Raw genomic sequence first — 20,926 nt, 5'->3', positions numbered from 1 at the left:
ACAGTTGAAGAAAAGTGAAAAAAAAAAAAGTGGTATCCCAAGTAATCAACAGTGTGGTACTAGCATAAGGACAGACATAGAGACTAAAGAAATAGAACTGTGAGCCTAGAAATAAAATTTTAGAATAAATGGTCAGCTGATTTTCAACAAGGTTACCCCAGACTATTCAATTGGAAAAGGACAATTTGGGACACCTGGGTGGCTCAGCTGTTACGTGACTGAGCCCCACATGGGGCTCCCTGCGTGGGGCCTGCTTCTCCCTCTGCCTGTGTCTCTGCCTATCTCTCATGAATAAATAAAATCTTAAAAAAAAAAAAAAAGGAAAAGGACAATTCTTTTCAGCAAATGGTGCTGGGAAACTTGGATATCCCCATGCAAAAGAATTAAGTTGGACTTTTACCTTACGTCCTGTAAGAATTTTAATTAAAAGTAAGTCAAAGACCTAAAGGTAGGAACTAGAACTACAAATCTCTCAGGGGAAATTTTTTACGATTTTGGGAGTTGGTAAACATTTCTTGGATATAATAGTAAAAGCACAGGCAACAAAACAAAAAATAGGTAAACTGGACTTCATCAAAATTAAAAACTTCATGCACCAAAAAAACAAACAAACAAACAAAAAACACACCACTGAGAGAGAAAAGCTCAAAGAATGGGATAAAATATTTCCAATGTATCTATATTTGATTAGTAATAAAACTCCTGGACTCAAAAACAAACCAAACAACTAAATTAAAAAAATGGGCGAGAACTTCACACCCATTAGGATAGCCATTCCCTTTCCATTAAGAAAATGAAAAATAACAAGTGTTCTTACAGATTCGGAGAAACTAGAACCCTTGTTGGTGAGAAAACAAAATGGAGCAGATGCTATGGAAAGCACTTTTGGCTATTCCTCAAAAAGTAAAACATGAATTTCCATATACTTCATCAATTCCATTCTTAGGTATATACCCATAAAAACTGAAAGGCGGATGGGATGCCTGGGTGGCTCAGCGGTTTAGTGCCTGCCTTCGGCCCAGGTCCGGATCCTGGAGTCCCAGGATCACGTCCCACATCGGCCTCCCTGGATGGAGCCTGCTTCTCCTTCTGCCTGTGTCTCTGCCTCTCTCTCTCTCTCTCTGTCTCTCCTGAATAAATAAAGCAAACATTTAAAAAAAAAAAAGAATTGAAAGGCAGGACTCAAACAGATACTTGTATACCAATGTTCACAGCAGCATTACTCATAATAACCAGAAGGTGTAAAAAACGTAAAAGTCCATCAAGAGATGAATGAAATAAACACGATGTGGTATATACATACAATGAGTTCTTTGGTCACAGAAAGGAATACAATTCTGACACATGCTGCAACATTCAGCATATTAAGTGGACTAGATCCATTACAAAAGGACAAATATTTTATGATACATAAGGTATCTATCTAGTCTAGGCAAAGAAAGCATAGACCAAGAAAGTAGAACAGAGGTTACCAGAGGCTGGAGAGAGGAGGTTACTGGGAAATGGAGACTTATTATTTAAGGAACATACTTTGGGGTGATGAAAAAATTCTGAAAATGTCTAGTGCTGATAGTTGTATAGCATTGTGAATGCACTTAATGCCACCAAAGTATATACTTAAGTGGTTAAAATGGTAATGTCTGCTTCTTTTTAAACAAATAATCATTATTCATCTACTCCACAAGACAGTGAGTTTGATGTCAGTCAGGTGGTTGACCCAAATGAAAATGGTTTAAAAAGCTCCTCATCATCAGTCCACCTTCACAGGAAAGGTATGGTTACATATGCAAGTAGACTGACTATTCAACACAAATTCTGCTTATACACTTGATCTCATGCACTTCTCCAGCCCTGCTGTCCTACTTACTTAGTTAATTTACATTCATCCTGAGATAATTTAGGGGTTATCTATTTTAAGAATAGGGGTATCCATTCTACCTCTCTCACAACCAGGGTGGATTCTGTATACCTCCCTGGTGTCTACTACCAACTATATTTTGTCTATATTTTCATTTATATTTTTCTGTGTGTGCTTCCCCCACTAGATTATAAGCTCTATGAAGGCAAGGTATTTGTATTCCTGAATACAACACAGCAGGCCCTCAAATACATGAATAAACAGCCTCCAATCATTATTTATGGACTAGGGATTAGTGCTGCTTTGCATTTAATCCAAAGCTTAGAAGATGCGGATTTTAGAGACAATCCTACTGGTCAGACTCTGAAAAAGCCTCCATGTTAAAACATTTTTTTTAAGTAATCTCTACACCCAACATAAGGCTTGAACTTATGACCCCAAAGAGTCACATGCTCTACTCACTGAGCCAGTAAGGTGCCCCAAGGACTGCATTAGTTTTCACTTTTAACCTTGAGTAAATCTAGGATTCAGGATACCTATATGCACAACAGAGAAAACAAGGCAGCTGAGAAAACAAGGGGAGTGCAAAATATCTTAATCCGTTTGGACTCTCTGCCTACGGAACAAACGGAGTCTGAAAATGATACACAGATTTGGAGTACATCTAGACGGCAGTGTTGGAAAGTCTATGAAAAATGTTCAGGCGATAAAATTAAGAAAAAGTTTACTCTTATACTTAAGAAAGAGATCAATTCTAAGAAAAATAACAAAGTACCAAATAAAGAATGATGCTAGCTTCCACTGGTTGTATGAACCTAGATGCTAAATCACAACTTCCTTAAACTTCACTGCCTTTGCATATAAAAATTGCTATCATATATTGTCTCTCCCTTCCTCATATTTCTTCCATCTTCTCCTTTCAGGCTTTCATTCTCCTACACTCTATATCTCTAATTTTATAAAGAAACACAAATATTAGATCTAAAAGTTCTTGTAAAGGAGGAGGGGCAGGGGATGCCTGGGTGGCTCAGCGGTTGAGCGTCTGCCTTTGGCTCAGGATATGATCCCGGAGTCCTGAGATGGAGTCCCACATCAGGTTCCCTGCATGGAGCCTTCTTTTCCCTCTGCCTATGTCTCTGCCTCTCTCTCTCTCTTTCTCTCTCTCTCATGAGTAAATAAAATCTAAAAAAAAAAAAAAAAAAAAAAATGAGGAGGGGCAGGTGGGCGAATTGACAATGACACACAAAGTCACATGGAAACTGGTATTATGAGAAGCAAAACCTATGAGTAAGCAGAAGAAACCTGTCTGCAGAAAGGACAATTGAAGAAGAGGGGAAGAAGGAATATGTGACTTGAGTTCCTGACTTTCTAGTTCCCGATTCCATTCCAAATAAGGTTCAGCTGTACTTTTCTGCTACAGCTATCTAAGACATTGCCTGTTGTATCTTTATAATAACCCCCACTCCTTTTTTATTTAATCTGGTTTAAGTGGGTTTCTATTTTGCTACCTATGCATTTGTATGTTAGACTTCTCACAGACTTGTGTGAATTAAATAAATTAATGTATGTACCCTGAAAACATTACAAAATTAAGACAATACGATCTGTTTTACTCATAAGGATAACATAAGGATTTGCTAAAATAATGCACATGGAAATACTTTGAAAATTGTTGAACTTTACAAATATAAAATATTAACACACTAAGTAATAAAATTTTAATTTTGAATTTTTAAAATAGTATGGCTATGTTTTAGTATGAATTTGCAATTAGTTAAGAGGAATAAATATCAATCTATTTTGACTGGCAGAAAACAATTAGAAAATCTTTCTCAATGGTAACTAGCAATGGCTTAGAATCTTTTGAATCTGATGTCTACAAGCATAATTTCACGTACTTTAAATTCATAACAGCAGTCACAAAAAATTACAAAGAGACTGGCAGATTTTTCAGCATATGATCATAGCAGATTTGGGACTTAGAACTACTGCAGACTGTGACTTATAAATGTTTTTAATCTGAATATTGCAGAACAGCTCATACTTGGGCCAAATTTCAGTCAAAATAACATGTTCCTGGACTCCATGGATACATTTTCAACACACTAAGTTTTGCAACCAATTTTTACAAATGAAGAACTCCCTTTTTTAATGCCAGGTGATAAGCATTTGGATAAATCAACATACCTGATTTGTGGGACGTTAATAAGCATATTTTATAACTATTTTTGAATTTACGGGGATATAAAAATCAGGTACGTGGGACATAAAAGAATTTGAACAGAATGTAGCACAAAACTACTAAATATTAAAGCATTATGTACCAACTTTAAATTTTAAAAAAGCCTACTTAAAATAAGGAAGTACAATGATTATTTTAACTACTAGTTCCCCTTTTCTTGTAGTCCACCCTACTTTCTAGGCTTCAGCTTGGCTCCACTATTGCAAGCTGTCACTTTTGACTAGAAATGGAATAAAGCCAAGTACTACACAATAGCAGCTTCCTGCTCTGGCTTCGTCTTCTAGACCACCCCCAGGCCAATGCCTGCCCACAGATGCTGATCCTACCACGCCAATAATCCACCAACAGTCAGTTCACAGCTATGGCTATGATCCTGTATTTTTTTACACCGTTGGCAGAGTGTATATTCCACAATCTCACAGTTCTCATTTTCACTGACTTTATGGCAACAAGGCACTTCTAAATTTCAATCAAATGCTAATATGAACGTGGAATGAAATGGAAAAGGAAGATGCATACAAAAAATTCTGGGACTAATAAACAATGTGCTCAACTTCTGTCAAAATATAATTCAGAAAGAGATATTGAAAAATATAGGGTAGAGAGCTCTCTTGATAAGTACTATTAATACAAACAATTCTGTTATTCTAAACCTGTATAATTTTGATTTGCATCTGGCACTGCCTGACTCATCAGTTCTCTTTTGAGATAAACCTAGAGTTGGGCTGAATGTCTCTTATCTCTGAAACTAAAATAATTAGCCAGGGATTAACTTGTTTAAGGTTATGTTGGTCAGAAATGGTTGTTTTTCCACCTTGAGCAACTTCACAGAATTATTAGTGTTGAGAAGGAAGTTCAAAGGTCATATAGTCCAACTCTTATTTAATGCCTAGAGGACTTCCAAAACATGGTACTATATCCACACGGCCTCTCACGAGAGCTAAATAAAGAAAAACAATTCTGTCATTTGTTGAATAACATTTATGCGTTTTGAGATAAAAATAACTATTAGTAGCAAATGCAACCTTTGACTTTCCCTGTGGTAAAAAAGGTAAGAGAGTCTTCTAGAGGGTAATATCACACAAGAGGGTTCTACATTTTTTCTAGTAACACTTTCTTAAAATAATAATTTAAGAAGTCACCAAATGAATCTTACCTAATAAACTTCCCTGAAGGGGCAGGTTGGGAGGGGTAAAAAGAAATACTACTACAAAGATATGTTAATACACTGACCATGCTTATATAAATAGCAAAAAAAATTATCTAAAATCAGCTGCAGAAAGAAATGGTAAGAGTTCCAGAGACAACTAGTAAGACAGATTGTTAAAAGTAGGAAGTGCAGATGGTGGAAGACAAATACCCAATGGTTATGTATGATACAAAGAGAAAGGAGTTACAAGTAACTACCAAAAAGGTTTAAGATACCATTTACAAAAAGAGAAATTCAGAACCTGTCTAAATAGGTACCTTCTACTGAGCAGTTTGTATGTAGGAATAGCTCCTCAATATAGCATTTCATTTAACCTTCTTAACAACTCCGAGGTAGACAATAGCTTCATCTTATACATGAGGAAACAATTTACTTAGAATGCTAGAGACTTTTCCAATGTCACTTAGCTAGCAAATAGCAAAGCTAGGATTTAAAACCATGTCTACATGATTTGACTTCAAAACTCATGTTTTTTAACCATTATGCTATACTGATTTTCTAGGACAAAAGACTAGTGAAGACCCAATCAATTAGCTGTTTCTTATATTAAAATAACCAGATGCCATGGTCATGTAGAAAATTTTGTTACTGTCTTCAAAAATGATTCATTTGGCCTACAAAATAAAATTCACTTAATAAATAACTATACTTAGCGCAGCAATCCTTTTCCTCATTTATCTGACTCCATAATACTTATTTATGTAGTATGGTGTCTACTATTCAAAGCCAAACTCTCTTCTCTAGCTAACCTGATATTCTACTATCTCCTAAATCTACCTCCTTTCCTCACTGATCAGGCTATCTCTCTTGCCAAATGTCTGACCTTACTCTTTCACTTTCATCTCTATTCAAATGAATCCATTCAAGTTCTACCTCCTTCAGGAGACTTTAACCATTTCAATCTCTACTGATTTCTCCTTTCTTTGCACTCCTACTCTTTATTATGCATTTTTGGCTCCTGAAATCAAGTCTATTTTTAAATATAAGTTCTTGTCCTGAATTATGAAGTCCTTGGGGAAAAAGTAAGTACTATGACTTAGTATATTAATTTTTTAAACCATTAAGCACCTAGCAGGATGCTGTGCAGAGGGAAACCACAGAATTTAAATAACTGTAAATGAATGAAGTCAGTTGGGATGTTTCCAAGGTCAGACACTGAAGAATTTTAAGTGCAAGTCAAAGGGAAGTAGAGTCTAAGCATAAAATTTCCATTTAAAGACTCTCTTCTGGGGAAGAATCAAGTGAGTCAACAGTCAGTGGAACACAAATTAAGAGCTCTAGCCTCTCTTTCTGCTCTGGGACTGTTTCTTCCTTTCTCAACCACACTGCAAACACTCTCACTCTTGGGGGCTGGGGATGTAGGTGTGTTCCACTCCCATATCCTAAAAGGCATGCTTAGAGTGTTTCTTATAAATTCCTATAAAACATATCTCTCTACATTCAGTTATCATTTTTTAAAAATCTAATTTCTTTCTGTACAACAACAGCAACAGTTTGTTGAGGAATATCTGGAAGCCAATTTATTTTTTTTTCTTTTAGTTTATTAAGTTAATGGGAAATAGTAATTTGATACCAGGAAGAGAACAAATGTGAGAGGAATTCTGGGACAGAAACATCTACCTAACTATACTAATAAATCCAGCACCCAGTCAAAACCCCATTTTCTCTACAGGAATATTAGTCTTAAGATGATAGATCTACACTACAAACTGAAGTGGGAGTAAAGAAATGTTTAAAAAATAAGTTTTTTCTCTACCCATCAAAGCAATTCTAACATGAAGTTCTGTTTACTTCCTTCTGTAAACTATTAGCAGTGCCACCGTAGTACCCTGGGGAATAAATCTGCTTGTAAAATGAATTACTACCAACAACATTTTCAAATTTTTGTCAGTGGCTCATTTATGACTAATATTTAATTCAACAAAATGTAACATCTGGCAAGTAACAACCAAACCAGCAGTTAACTGTTCACCTTGGCTGACTGGGGATTAGTTTCACCTCACTCGCATTATCTTGTCCTGGTTGTGAAACAATCCCAAAGTCCACAGGACAATAACAAAAATTTAGAAGGAAAAAATACAGGTCTCTGCTACACTCCACTCCCAAACTACTGGTAATTTATCCTAAGCAATCATTTGAGCTATTTTTAGTAAACCAGAGAAGTTGAGCAACAATTACCTTAGGGATATTCTGAAATCATAGCCAATAAATTTATATTATCAATGACATAAAACTTGTGGGTCAAAATGGACTCAAACAGGGAAAACAACTTTTTCATTGAGGAATAAATAAACAATAGATACATAGATCTGACATAGTTCAGAAACATTCATTCACTAAATATTTTAAGACACTTACTTCTCTGTTAGTCTTTTAAGTATTTTTTAGTACAGGTACTAAGAAAATACTCAGGTTTGCTCCACCTGTTCCATTTTCCTTCAAACAGCAACTCACAGCAGAGCAGTACTGTATCTAATATTTAGTAAAGCAGCTCAATGTCTATATTCTATGATGATGGAAACTGTAGAATTAATAGTCTTATCTCTAAACTTGTGTCAGTTTATTATGACCCCGAACTTCAAAAAGATCAATCCTTGAGGTCTAGGATAATTCTACTTTATAGTAAGGAAAATATCTCAATACTACAATGAATTTTAATATACAATAAGATAAACGTAGGGCTTAAGTTTGAACAAGCACATTCTGCTTCAAATCTCTAATGTTTTTTTTAAATTAGTGACCTTTGTATTATTCCTTCACTACATTTAAAAACAGAGAATTGTGATCCCTAGAAAATACTGGACTAACAAGCCAGACCAACCCAGATTTGTTGATATGAGTCATGTACAATTTTCAGGTAAGAAATAATCTCTTCTATATCCTCTATGAAGCAACCAATGTGAAAACTGCAGGTGTGTGCATGGCCAGAAGCCAAAATTCAGAACAAGATGATTTCAAAATCATGCTAAAAGTTCAATGTTCATATTTCATTATCAAACTGTTTTTATATTAACTTGATCAAAACTTCAAATTTTAATAAGTTTTTAAAAAAATTTCTGTAATCATCCTCCAAAGAGTAACAATACCTCAAAAATTATATTAACAAAACCCCTTTCAGAATCAATAATTCGTTTTTTTCCTTATTCTTCCCAGTCAGTTGAAAGACATAGTAGAATCTGCAGTTTCCTCCTACTTCCTCTCTTTTCCCTTCCCCCTCTACTTCAAAGAAAGTTAACTGCAGCCAGGCATGATCAGGAATCTAAAAGGAGGAAGCAGAAACTCATTTGTGTGTATAAGGAAGGAAAAAACAGAATTAACAATACCATGCTCTTCAGTGACCTAATTAATATACATCGATTATATTATCTGTAAGATGTTGGTTTGGTTTTTCTCCTCATTGAACTTTCTTTCCAAAATACTGAAAAGTGTAATGATGACTGGACCCCAATTCCCCAACTACATGCCACCTAAAAAAGTGATCAACTCTAAAAAAAGATCAACTCTAATATGTGGCATTTGATAATTCAAGGCATTGAAATCAGAGGTAAGTACAGATTCAAATCAGTCACCTAAAAGTGAAATGATCTGTATTAATCTTGAGTAACTGGTTTCCTAACCATTACCTTAACAATATGCTACTATTCTGATATGTTAAAAAATAGGGCTGTACAACTTTATTAAGGAAATTAAAGGGAGCACACTACTATAGAACAAAATGCTAAGGACCAAGGAGAAGATGGTAGGTGGGAATTCCCACTACAAAAACATTTACTGAGATTCATAGCAGGCATTTGTGTGAATTTTTAAAACAAAAGTTATGCATGCCCATCATTCTATTCTATACACAAAGTCCATTTCTAATGAAGGCTTTCCCTCATCACATTTAAGAAGTCTATAAAGGATAATTAACATCTAGATTCAGAAGAAATTGTCTCATGAAATTTTAAAAAGTGAGAAAAAAACAGGGGAGAGCATTTTAAAAATGTGTTCAATTTTTCCCAAACTCCGTTTGACTTACATAGGGTTACCCTAAAGTTAAGATATGTCAAGACACTATTTACAAAATCTATGCCAGTAACAGCTGCCATGTTTAAGATGCCAAGGAATTTAATGTACTGTTTGGACAAGTGGTTACAGAAAAGCATTCTGGGATAAAGCCACTCTAATTACACGAACTCTAAAATTGTTTCCTTTATCGAGAATGTAGCTATATTTCACAAACTCATTTAAATAAATAAATTTGAAAAACTAGACTGAGCCATCTTAGGTCTCTGGAGCATATATATTTTCACTTGAAATGTTACAATAAGTGTATCATTTACATACTAGAGAAATATCTTTATATTTTTTTAACTTGATTAATAGGAATCTAAATACATCAAAATACATATTAAAAAGCTCTATTGTACACCATCTATTACTTTTGAAACTCTTAAATTCTAAAATTAAGGTATGCTGGATCCCTAAATCAAGTGCTGTTAGTGTAATTCCTTCTGATTTTCTAGAACTGAGAACTCACATTTGTGAAAGACAAACGGTTAAAATGTCAAGAGAATCATTCCACTTTTAGAAGGTTGAATATTCTTCCTGGCCACAGATCAACCTGCCTATACTAGCAGAGCAATACAAATAGCTTACTAACAAAGACAATCATACAATTCACTAAATCAAGTAAGACATTAGCTCGTCTGCCTTTATTTTTTAAATAAAATGATATAATTATCAGAATCTAAAAACTTAAAATGTAAACCAAACAAAACACCTTATAAAATGTTAGCATATTCTTTCAATCATTATAATTTTAATAAACATGTTGTGGAGTTTTAGGCCACCTGGCAAAAAGAGTTTATTTTTAAAAATAATTTCTACATAATGATTTCACTTCTCTAAATCAAATCCAAGCTGAAACTTCCAGAGTGCTGCTAATCAGCAACCACAAAAATAAAACATTAAGTGTTAGAAGGTTCCTTTGATTTTACCTAGACTCACCCAGTCTAATTCCCACTAAAAGACTGTTAGAAATGAAACAAATTATAATAAGGTCTATAGTAAGCTAAATGGCATTCACAATTAAAAACAAAACAAAATAAAACCCAAGGGAAAAGCTCTAACCTCTAATATTAAACTGGAACTTGCTATGAATTTTTAGCTATAAATATTGTAAACAAAGAGCAAAAGCTAACAGCATTAAAACTAGGCCGTTTAATAAAATAAGAAAAATAATGTGAGAGGACAAAAGCACGTCTATGTAGACTTCAAACAAACATTTAACTCAGGGAGCTATAATCTCATTTTGGTAGATATAACAGAAGAGGCACATAACTGCTCTAATTCCCTAAGTATTATAACTCCACACACAACAAATCACTGCTAATTAACTCAAGCTCTTGTTCTTCCCATGGAAACGATGCCTCTACATTTTATTTTCGGAAAACAGTAACTATTCTGAAATGAAACAGGAGTATTGACTTTCAGCTCCATTTTTTAAAAAAGTCAAACTAGTTCACTCATCCTTTCTTTCAGTTCAGTTACCATATTATTTTAAACCCTTAAGTAAAAAACATATAAAAGATTTAAGTCAATCTGAAACCCAAATATACAAGGAAAACAAACCTCTGTGCATTTTTACTTCTATCTTAAAAAATTAACTGGTAGAATTCAACTAGAAATTTAAAAATTCATTTAGTCTACTATTTTTGAGGACTTTGTTCACATGATTTAAATCTAAAACCCTATTAGGAAATATTTTTCCAATTAAATGTATTTGTATTTAAACTGCAACTGGGAACTAAAATATAGAAAATGAACAATTCAATTAATGACAATCTAAAAGAAACTTCCCACTTAAAAAGAACTACTATTAAAAAAAAAAACTACTATTACTGTATGCATACAGTAAACACTAATCTCCCTTAATTACATTAATTGACCCACTTCTTAACCTTTAGAGCTAGAGACAAAGGTAATTTATACTAATATCTAACCAGTTATTTTCTAACAATGAACATTATTTATAATGGCAGGGACTTGATCTTGCTAGCTTGCGTATGTATTCTCAGTGACAAAATGTTGCCTGGCTCAGACAAAGTTCTCAGTACATAAATCTGTTGATTGGGTAAATTAACCATTCATTCTATAATTAAAATTTATTGAATGCACTGGGTTCCTTATATGCCTAGATGTTAGCTTGAACTGAATATTTAAAAGAATATCTGATTATCAGTGAAATTTAAAGATTAGCTAACTTATAAAAGCAACCTAAAATTTCTTACCTGGTAGGGTTGAAAGGCACTATCTTCAGTTAAAAAATCCAGTTGTTTATCTACAAGGAATTCTACCGCAGTGATTGAACTGGGTATACTTTTTTCAACCAGGGGTTTGAAAGTCTGGTGAGAGGAAAAAAAAATTCATAATGGTTATTTTCTGATTTTATACTCAAATACAAAGGGCATATATGAATACAACGTACAAATGTCATTATCACAGTGATTTTAGGATACCAATTAATATTTTCATATTAAATCTAAATGCTTTTATTCACACAATAAAAATATTTTATATTAAAAAGGAATGAAGATGTAGAATTTATTTTTAAAAGGATTTAATCAAGTATACATATATAAAAATTTCTTTTGTATAAAAATTTCTAAGATAAAAAGAGAAATTGCTTCTGAAAAACTCAACTGACTAGGAGAGCATATTTACTACAACTCTTTTTTAAAAAATTATTACGTATTAATTTTTATAAAAACAGAGCAGGTATAGTTCAGAGTTGTGGTGTTTTTTTTTTTTTCCCAGCTCATTCACATCAAGGATTTTAAATGATCAGGATGCATCTGGTCTTTTAACTCCACCCCACGTGCTACCCACCCCCCGCCCCTGCCCCTGCCCCAAGCACAAATAAAAATCCAGCTGCTTCAGTACGAGCAGCATGGGGGAAGGGAACAGGAAAAGAAGGAGGTAAGAAGTATTACACAAAACCTACCTCTCAGTCCAGATCTCTACTACTACTCTAAAAATCAAACAAACAGACAAACCAAAAAGGGGGGCTGGGAGGTGGGGGATCCATGGTCATTTTGATTATTTTAAAGAAGACTCACTCATCTTTTACATAAAGGAGTATACTCATATCTTGGGGTGGGGTGGGAGTAAAGGAGGCAGAAGAGGAAGAGGAAGAAAGGAAACAAAGGTACTATGTATGCAGTTTTTAATTACTGTCATACTTTCGAAGCAGAAGCAGCTAGAATAAAAACCAAGAGTCACATCCCTGATACTTTCCTAAACTTTACACAGAATGGCTTTAGTATAAAATAATCTAAGTGTGGAAAATGGAATTAACAACCAACTTAGTTTAATAAATTACCTATATAACATGGAGAAATTTTTCTTGCTACAAGCCAACGTGTGTGACCATTTATATACAAACCAAAGCTTTTGGCACAGACAGTATAAATCCCCAGGAGATTGAAAGCCATTGTGTTTACCCCTTCTCTTATTATGTCTTAAAGAAATCTAACATCTTGTTAATCACAACTAATTCGCACTCTGGGGAAAAACCTTTCAAGATATGTAGTTCAGAGTGGCTCTTAAGGAGTTAATTTCTGTATTTAAGAAATTTCTTTTTAAAGCTTTCGATTCATTGAAGAGTCTGTAACAATGTTTTTGAAAAAGCTAAAATTCATGAGAAAAAAGCATTTAAAACATGCCTTATTTCTATACTACACCATGAACTTAGTATCTTCTTTCCTAAATATAGCATGAAAAAATTATCTTACATCCCCACTTATTTTCAGTATCTATGATTAGAAAATCTAACCACAGTTAAGTTCCTCCCTCCCCAGTCCTAAAGCTAACCTTTTAAGTACTACATATGTATCGGGAGTATTCTTATTTGGGTGAGAAATTACATTTTCAAAACAGACATTCCCCTATTACTTAGCTATCTCCTGCAACTATTGCCAACTAGCATTTTCCATTTGCCAAGACTAAATTCCCAAAATTATTTCATAAAATCCTATTATTTTACCTAACAAATTACTAAAGTTTTGTAAGAAATCCAAGAGCATTTATCTAATTTAGACTTTAAAATGTCTACCAATATGTGACTGACCTATGCAACATTTTTCATATTATATATTTGTTTAGTTTTTAGTAAACTAGAAAACACCGGCACCTTTTCAAGAAGACTTGATTTAATCCTTGAACTTTATTCAAATGCTCTATTTCTTTTCAAACAGTACCATGTCAGGTCAACTTGTGAAGGTTAACAAAAAGGTCTACAAAAGCTATTATCTAAGTGGCTAAAGGTACAATTCAATTAAGTAGGATGTGAAAAAGAAGTAAACTCCTGTCTGAGTGCCTCTTTCTTACGCAAATAATACAGGTGGTTTGCATTTCCTATGAGACCTAGTCATTTTATAATATGAAAAACATTCTTGTGAAGAAAACCTCTCAGAACTCTGCTTTTTTTAAGGTAGGTCAGAGTTCCAAGGGTAAATTTTAACAGGCCAACTAATCATAATTTAAATCACTGAGTTAGTTTAGTTTCTAGGCTAAAATAAAAAAAGAATTTCTCATTTTAAGATAACTAATTGAAAGCCACCTGGAAAAATCCAGCTATCAGAAATGTTAAAAGATTAGTTTATAAAGGTCTATTTCTGATACATTAATACTTAAAATCCTGTACAAATGGAGGTCAAGAGTATATCATGCTTCTTAAAATAGTAAATAGGGCCACAACTGGCAAATTTTAAAATGTGCAATTACATTTAAGCTATAAATATGTTACCAGCAAATGCTGATAAATACTTTTACAGTACTTGTTAAGAAATGTTTCAATATGTATTAAATAAACAACTCTGAAAAATGTGACTGTTACCACTTTATGGGAAAATTAAAGACAAACAACATATGAAACTAAGTAGTTAAAACACTGATTGTTTTAAAGTGGCAAATCAAAGAAGTAACCATTATTATTTGTACCCAAGTTAAACACATTTCAAAGACCTACTATTAGCTTACAAATAAAAACATAAATATTTAAATAAAAGTGAACAGATCCTACAGCTTTTATGATGATTCTGTACTAAATATTTCATGGGCCTAGGTGTACTGGAATGTAAAGAAACTAGCACTCATGCATAACTAAGTAATTCAAGACTAAAGATATATCCTCCTATGAGGAACTTCCACAGCCTAAGGGGAAGCAATGAGCTACCATCTGATGAAAGACACAGTAGAATATGGCCCGAATCACAAAAAGACTATTATTCCAATGCTGAAAAAAGCCTCTGAAAATCCAAATAAAAATCACTAACTTAAAATCGAATATTCATAATTTAAAAAAACCTTTTCAATTTTATTAATGGATTAAGAGTTCTTTTAAGGTTCTTTGTCTGTGTTAATCATACTTTAAAAATAACTTAAAGCCAAAAAAAATAGTTGAGAGCCTGCATTTTTAGTGGGGCCTACACCACGCTATAGGAAGAATGCTTAGAACAACTGTATCCTGTTTAGGGCTCCATGCTGCACCACATTCCATTCACATGAGGAAGAGGAGAACAGATGAGCCCTCCTCAAAAAAACATTTTTAAAATAAATCAGCTACAGCTCTCAAACATAACTCAGCTGCTCAAACAAACCATGTTAAAGCTCACATTTAACATTTAACTGAAAATTCACAGAGTTTATGTCTGCAGTCTGAGTTTCTAACAAATCTCCAGTTAACATTTTACAATTCCTTTTCCAAGTTAAAAAAAAAATCATGCTCATTAACTACAAAAATCTGACATAAAATTCACTAAAGGAAAACGCTGAAGCAGAAAACTAAGCAACATTTTAGAAGTCAAGGTTTAGTCTACAGAAAAAAAAAAAAAAAAAGACTGGAGTGACTTGAAAGAACAAAGTCCAAATTCCCACCCAAGCAGGTCTATTGAAAAACACGATACTGTTAGAAAACAAGTTGGGGGTGGGGACTGGAATACACCACACAAAAACCCTCACAAAACAAATAACCTCACTTCCCTTAAAACACTGTATTCTGAAAACCCTAACCTGAAACGTTTCTGCTGTAATACTTTAAACAATTAAACTCTAGTTTTTAATCTTTTTACAGTGTTATGAAATTACTACACACACAATAATCTTTTCTGAACAAATGAAAATATTTAAAATTTCGTAAAACTAAGAAAACTAAGGCTAGATCAGTAAAAGGCAATGACCTTAATTCCTAAGGCTGAGAAGTAAAACCAAATGTAAATTAAGACAAAAGAAAAAGGAAGCAGAAAAATACAAACCGTACTTTGTTCTTTAGAATTTTAAAGTATCTTCAAATCTCAGAAATCCACGACACAGCTTTAAAGGTCAAGAAGTAGCTGACATTTCCATTTCACTCTTGAGCAGTATTAAAAATCTAACCTAAATACTTCTTTACTCTTCAAAAATCACAGGCAAATGGCTCTCAAACCAAGCATTTCTGAGCTCACTTGCAGCGTCGTCATTGTATATAGGAAGAAAAGCCAAGACCACAAAACGAAGCAGAGCTGTAACCTAACAAGTCTCCGACGAGCAAATGACGATTTTCTGTCTGCTCTGGCTCAGCCCTGGCAGTGATGAGGATTACAACTCGCTCTTTGTCATCAGCACTGTGGTGTTAACGACTAAGAAATCCTGCAGCTGAAGCACTACTGCATCCTCCGATCTGGGTCAGGATAATTTCTCCCGAGGTCGCTTACATAACCAGTGAGATACTCCAAATAGAGAGAACAGCCATCCATCAGCTAGAGAAAGCCTTTCCCACTGTACTCTGCGTGGAAACACACTGCAGTAGCTTCCAACAGTGCAGACACCCAAATGAGAAAGACTACTTGGCTTAGGGCACTCTGAGAGAAGGGAAGAGGCGGTGCTCTGTAAACTGTAACTAATCCCCCGTCACAGGTGCTGATGGAGTCACTTCCAGCACGAGTCACATTACTGGTGATTACTCATTTGGCTGCGGCCATAGAGACTGGCTCATAATTTTAACAACAGACAAAGACAGACTAGTGGTGAGACTGAGACCTCAAGTTTACTGTCTCTTTCAATAAAGCAAATGCAAATACAAAGTTTTTGCTTTCCAGATTAACGAAGGTGAGAAAGCGCAGAAAACAAATAATATGTAAGTATCTTTCAAGTTGGCAAAAAAAAAGTTTAACTTTAAACTACTGAAAATACTATGTGTTTTAAAGTCCTTATTTTTAGCTTAATCATTAGCTTAAAAATATACTGATATTAAAAGAAAACCAGGAAAAAAAGCAGTTAAAAGCATTTTTGGAGTAACAGTCTAAATGAAATCAAATGACATAACCACATAACTCAAAAGAAAAACTGGTCATATTTATTTTGGCAGACTTAAAAAAATACTCCTGAAACGACTTTATTCTTTAAAAAAAAAACAATTAAAACAAAACAAAACAAAACAATTTAATCTAGACAACTCACAGCTATAAAAATCTATCATTTAAAAGCATAAAATTTATTTTTCTAATGTGTTTACTAACATACGCTCTTCACTTCTTTCTAACCTCAAGAGTTATGCTGTCCAATATAGTGGCCACTAGCTACACATGGCTATTGAGCACCTGAAATGAGATAGTCTAGAATTAGATGTGTGCTGCATGTGTATATACACAATGAATATAAAAAAAATGACTATTAGATACCTGTAAGTGTAGAAAACATTTGCCCTATTTTTTTTAAATGATGTGAATGGTCATAAATACGATCCAGTGTAGACATCTCAATTTTAATAAACCTAAAAATTCATGTTATTTTAATACCACACACAACACAATCAAGTCATATTAAGAGAAAAACTGCCAGTCACAAGCCAATGCCTTCTCTATACCTATTCCAGATGTATCAGTTTCATTTCACAGAAGACATCAGATTAACCACTGAAAAGATATTTTCAACTTAGCATATGACACACTGTATCTACAAAAAAATCTCAATCTTTTTGTTTTAAGGATCTTAGAGACAGATAATTATTCTAAGAATGTTATAGTAAGATTAGCCTTTGAACACTGATGGTACTAAAATACAGCTTTAGAACAAAATATTTCTAAAATAATAAATCAGGGCAGCCCCGGTGGCCCAGCGGTTTAGCGCTGCCATCACCCCGGGATGTGATCCAGGAGACCCAGGGATCAAGTCCCACATCAGGCTCCCTGCATGGAGCCTGCTTCTCCCTCTCCCTGTGTCTCTGCCTCTCTCTGTATGTCATGAATAAATAAAATCCTTAAAAATAAATAAATAAAATAATAAATCAAGTGAACATTACATGATACCATTTCAATAACGAATTCATAATTAGACATGAATATAAAACTTACATGGAAATAAAAGAATTCCAAATGTCATGTAATATATGAAAAAAAAAAACAACTGGATCAATACGGCAGATTTATTCTGAGCCCCAAACAACAAAGAAACATCAAATGTTTGATGCAGGCTACTAGATTATAAACATCATATTTTCAGTACATTTTCCACTACATTTCTACAATTTATTGTACATTAGAGAATGAGCTTAATATTTCACAGGATTCATCTTACAAGCTCACATAAATTCAAGTTTGACTATATGATATAGACTTAAAAAAAAGCTGTCTTTGTTCCTCAAGTACTATTAGTACACTACAGAAACAAACAGCAAATAGAACTACCCTGAGCTAACAATCCAAATGCCATCAAATTTATATATTCCTAGTGGCATAGAATACAGTAATTTTGTAAAAATCAAAATAAGTGATATCAATAAAGAGAAACCATTTTTATTTCATACTATATCACAGTTGAATTAAAATTCTTCTCCATTATTTTTAAAAAAATACTATATAGTCAATTCTTAATGCAAACAGGTGAGCACAAAGATGCAACTAATTGAAAGCCATAAATATCTTTTTAATATTTATTTCATAAATTGGGCTTGACAAATATTTTAAAAATATTTTTAAAAATGTAAGAATATGACTCTGGTCTGGTACTCTGGTAAATTTCTAATACAGATAAAGACAGTGAAATAACAATATAGAGAACCCACTTCCTAGCAAGCATAAAAAGTTGCTCAGCTTTTACATCAAGTCTCCTTAATTCTCTCTTGTTTTTACAACCTCTTAGGGATGGTAGATACCACCTTTCAGACAGCAAAAAGCACCATTTTGAGGAGAGCAGAATTTTAGTCCTTTAGATTGGTTGTTCTTATGGCTTATAACTTAATGGATTAAGGAAGTAAGTTGAATAGTTACTGTTAATTTTTCTTTTCCTTTTTTTCTTTTTCTTTTTTGGGGAAGGAGGGGAGTTGGGTGAGGGTAGGGGGTAAAAAGTCTTTTTTGGCAGCTAAACCAGGCTAGAGGAAGAGGAAACTACTCCAGTTACTGCCCAGAAATACACATCTCTGACTTCCTTCCTTTTTAGCTGGTTTCTAGGTTACAAGCTGAATAAATCAACAGAGGTGAGAAAGTAAACAGAGGCTAAAAGGAAAGCAACACGGTCTGGCTAGCTAAAGAAAATCTGTTTCTTCCAATAATGTAAGAACCTTACATGTGTAATTAAGAGTTAAAATAAATGAGCCTTTTGGTTCCATTTATCTTAGGCCATGGAAGAAATAAATTCCTCACCTTTAAAGATATAAAAGCCTAAAGAAACAAGTGGATTTCTCCAAGTATATATTTAAAATAAAATCCAAAAGCCTCTTGGTTCAATGACCTAGCACTGTAAATATTTTTGTAGACATAAAGGTAAGAAAAGAAGATGAACAAGAGTAGTTCAGAGGATTTTAGTGTGATACTGCCTTATGTGAAGGCTAACTAGAGTCAGGAAAATACTTTTCAATGTGCCCTACTGTTCTGTAATACACAATCAAACGTTTAACCATTGTATCGTGGTAGTATCCAAAGGATTAACTTCTTCACAAAAATGAATCCATGCAGAACCTCCAGGGACTGCAAAGATGGTGTAAAATAGTTCCCTACTTTCAACAGACTAGGAGGTCTAAAAGGATTTTCAGATGATATGGGCCTAGTCTTGCGGATTTTTAAAACTTTCTTCCCTCCTTCAAGCATTCAGCACATTCATTCAATCAACAGGTATGGGGTGTCTTTTAATGTAACAAGCACTACCCTTGGCCTAGGTATTCAATGGTGAGGAAAAGACAACCAAATTCCTACCCTAGCACACTAGCACACATTCTACACTTTTATTTAGCAGGAAAGAGATAAATCAATTATCATAGAAATAAAAAATTACACTTTTTAAAAAAGATTTATTAAGATTTGTTTATTTATTCATGAGAGACACAGACTGAGAGAGAGAGAGGCAGAGACACAGGCAGAGGGAGAAGCAGGCTCCTTGCAGGGAGCCTGATGCAGGACTCAATCCTGGATTCTGGGATCACGACCTGAGATGAAGGCAGGTGCCCAACCACTGAGACACCCAAGTGTCCCAAAATTACACTTTAAGAACTCAATTAATAGGGGCACCTGGGTGGCTCAGTGGTTGAACCTCTGCCTTTGGCTCAGGCCATGATCCTGGGGTCCTGGGATCAAGTCCCGCACTAGGGTCCCTGCAGGAAGCCTGCTTCTCCCTCTGCCTGGGTCTCTGCCTCTCTCTGTCTCTCATGAATAAATAAAATCTTTAAAAAAACCTCAATTAATAATTGGAGAATTAATGTTCCTTCCCCTCCTTTCTTCACTGTATCTTTGATATCACACCCAGTCATAAGAGGAGTGCAACAGAATGCATCCATTCTTTAAACCTTGCAGATATTGATGACATATAGTTGAGCTAAGAAAAATCACTGTTGAGGAAACTAAAACAACATAAAAACACACTATGCAAATACACTCTATATTTTTTCAATAACCATATGGCTGAATTCAGTTTCCTTTGTTTTGTTTTTTCCTTCTAGGCCATCTGAATACTAATAAGGCATATACTCTATACTCTAGAGTAGTTCTAAGTTTGTCATTGCTATGTTTTCTTTTTCAGAATCTCCCTGATCAGAGGCACTTCTTTCCTTCCAGTATTATGAGGTTCGATTTACTCTTCAGTCTCTCAAACTTTGCAGGTGTGCGTCATTAAGATAACCAATTTTTCTTTCTATAAATAAATGAGTAATTCCAAACTGTACTTTTAGATCTGTATTTAATACCAATATTAGGACATTGTTATATTTATATCCTGTCACCACATAAAGCCATTTATGACTAAAATTAAATGCTTAACCTTTCTTAAGTTATTCACACTTCTTTCAAAACCACTATAAGTACTATTACTACTTACTTTAAATACAGATACCGCAAAATTCACTAACAAAGTGATCATGTTTGATAATTTGTCTCCCTAGCTCATATATTACTCTATATACCTGATATTTTCCTTTAAAACTCCGTCAATAATGAAAATGTAATTTTTCATGGTTTTTTTTTTTCTTTTAGATTTTATTTATTTATTCATGAGAAGTAGGCAGAGACACAAGCAGAGGGAGAAGCAGGCTCCCTGTGGGGAGCCCAATGTGGAACTTGATCCTAGGACACTGGGATCAAGATCTGAGTTGAAGGCAGACATTAAACCACTG

General features: G+C 34.1%; 1 protein-coding gene and 1 long non-coding RNA gene across 4 annotated transcripts in view; one reads left to right on the top strand and one right to left on the bottom strand.

The window, feature by feature from the left end:
• The window catches only part of JMJD1C (jumonji domain containing 1C), a 325,600-nt gene that overhangs the window by 74,565 nt on the left and 230,109 nt on the right, over positions 1 to 20,926 (bottom strand). For all 3 annotated transcript variants that reach the window (XM_055308748.1, XM_055308746.1, XM_055308747.1), the window contains exon 3: positions 11,583 to 11,696. Coding sequence is in view for 2 of the 3 variants with exons in the window: in XM_055308746.1 (XP_055164721.1) it covers positions 11,583 to 11,696 (114 nt within the window). In the remaining variant the exon portion in view is untranslated. The remainder of the gene's footprint in view (positions 1 to 11,582; positions 11,697 to 20,926) is intronic.
• LOC129499107 (uncharacterized) lies at positions 15,612 to 20,439 on the top strand. Its single transcript, XR_008662301.1, has 3 exons — positions 15,612 to 16,013; positions 16,428 to 16,465; positions 20,338 to 20,439. It is a non-coding gene; the product is annotated as an uncharacterized LOC129499107 (long non-coding RNA).

Source organism: Nyctereutes procyonoides, unplaced genomic scaffold, assembly GCF_905146905.1.
Source record: "Nyctereutes procyonoides isolate TBG_1078 unplaced genomic scaffold, NYPRO_anot_genome, whole genome shotgun sequence".
In the NCBI taxonomy this organism is placed as follows: domain Eukaryota; kingdom Metazoa; phylum Chordata; class Mammalia; order Carnivora; family Canidae; genus Nyctereutes; species Nyctereutes procyonoides.
This window is presented reverse-complemented; position numbering and strand designations above follow the sequence as displayed.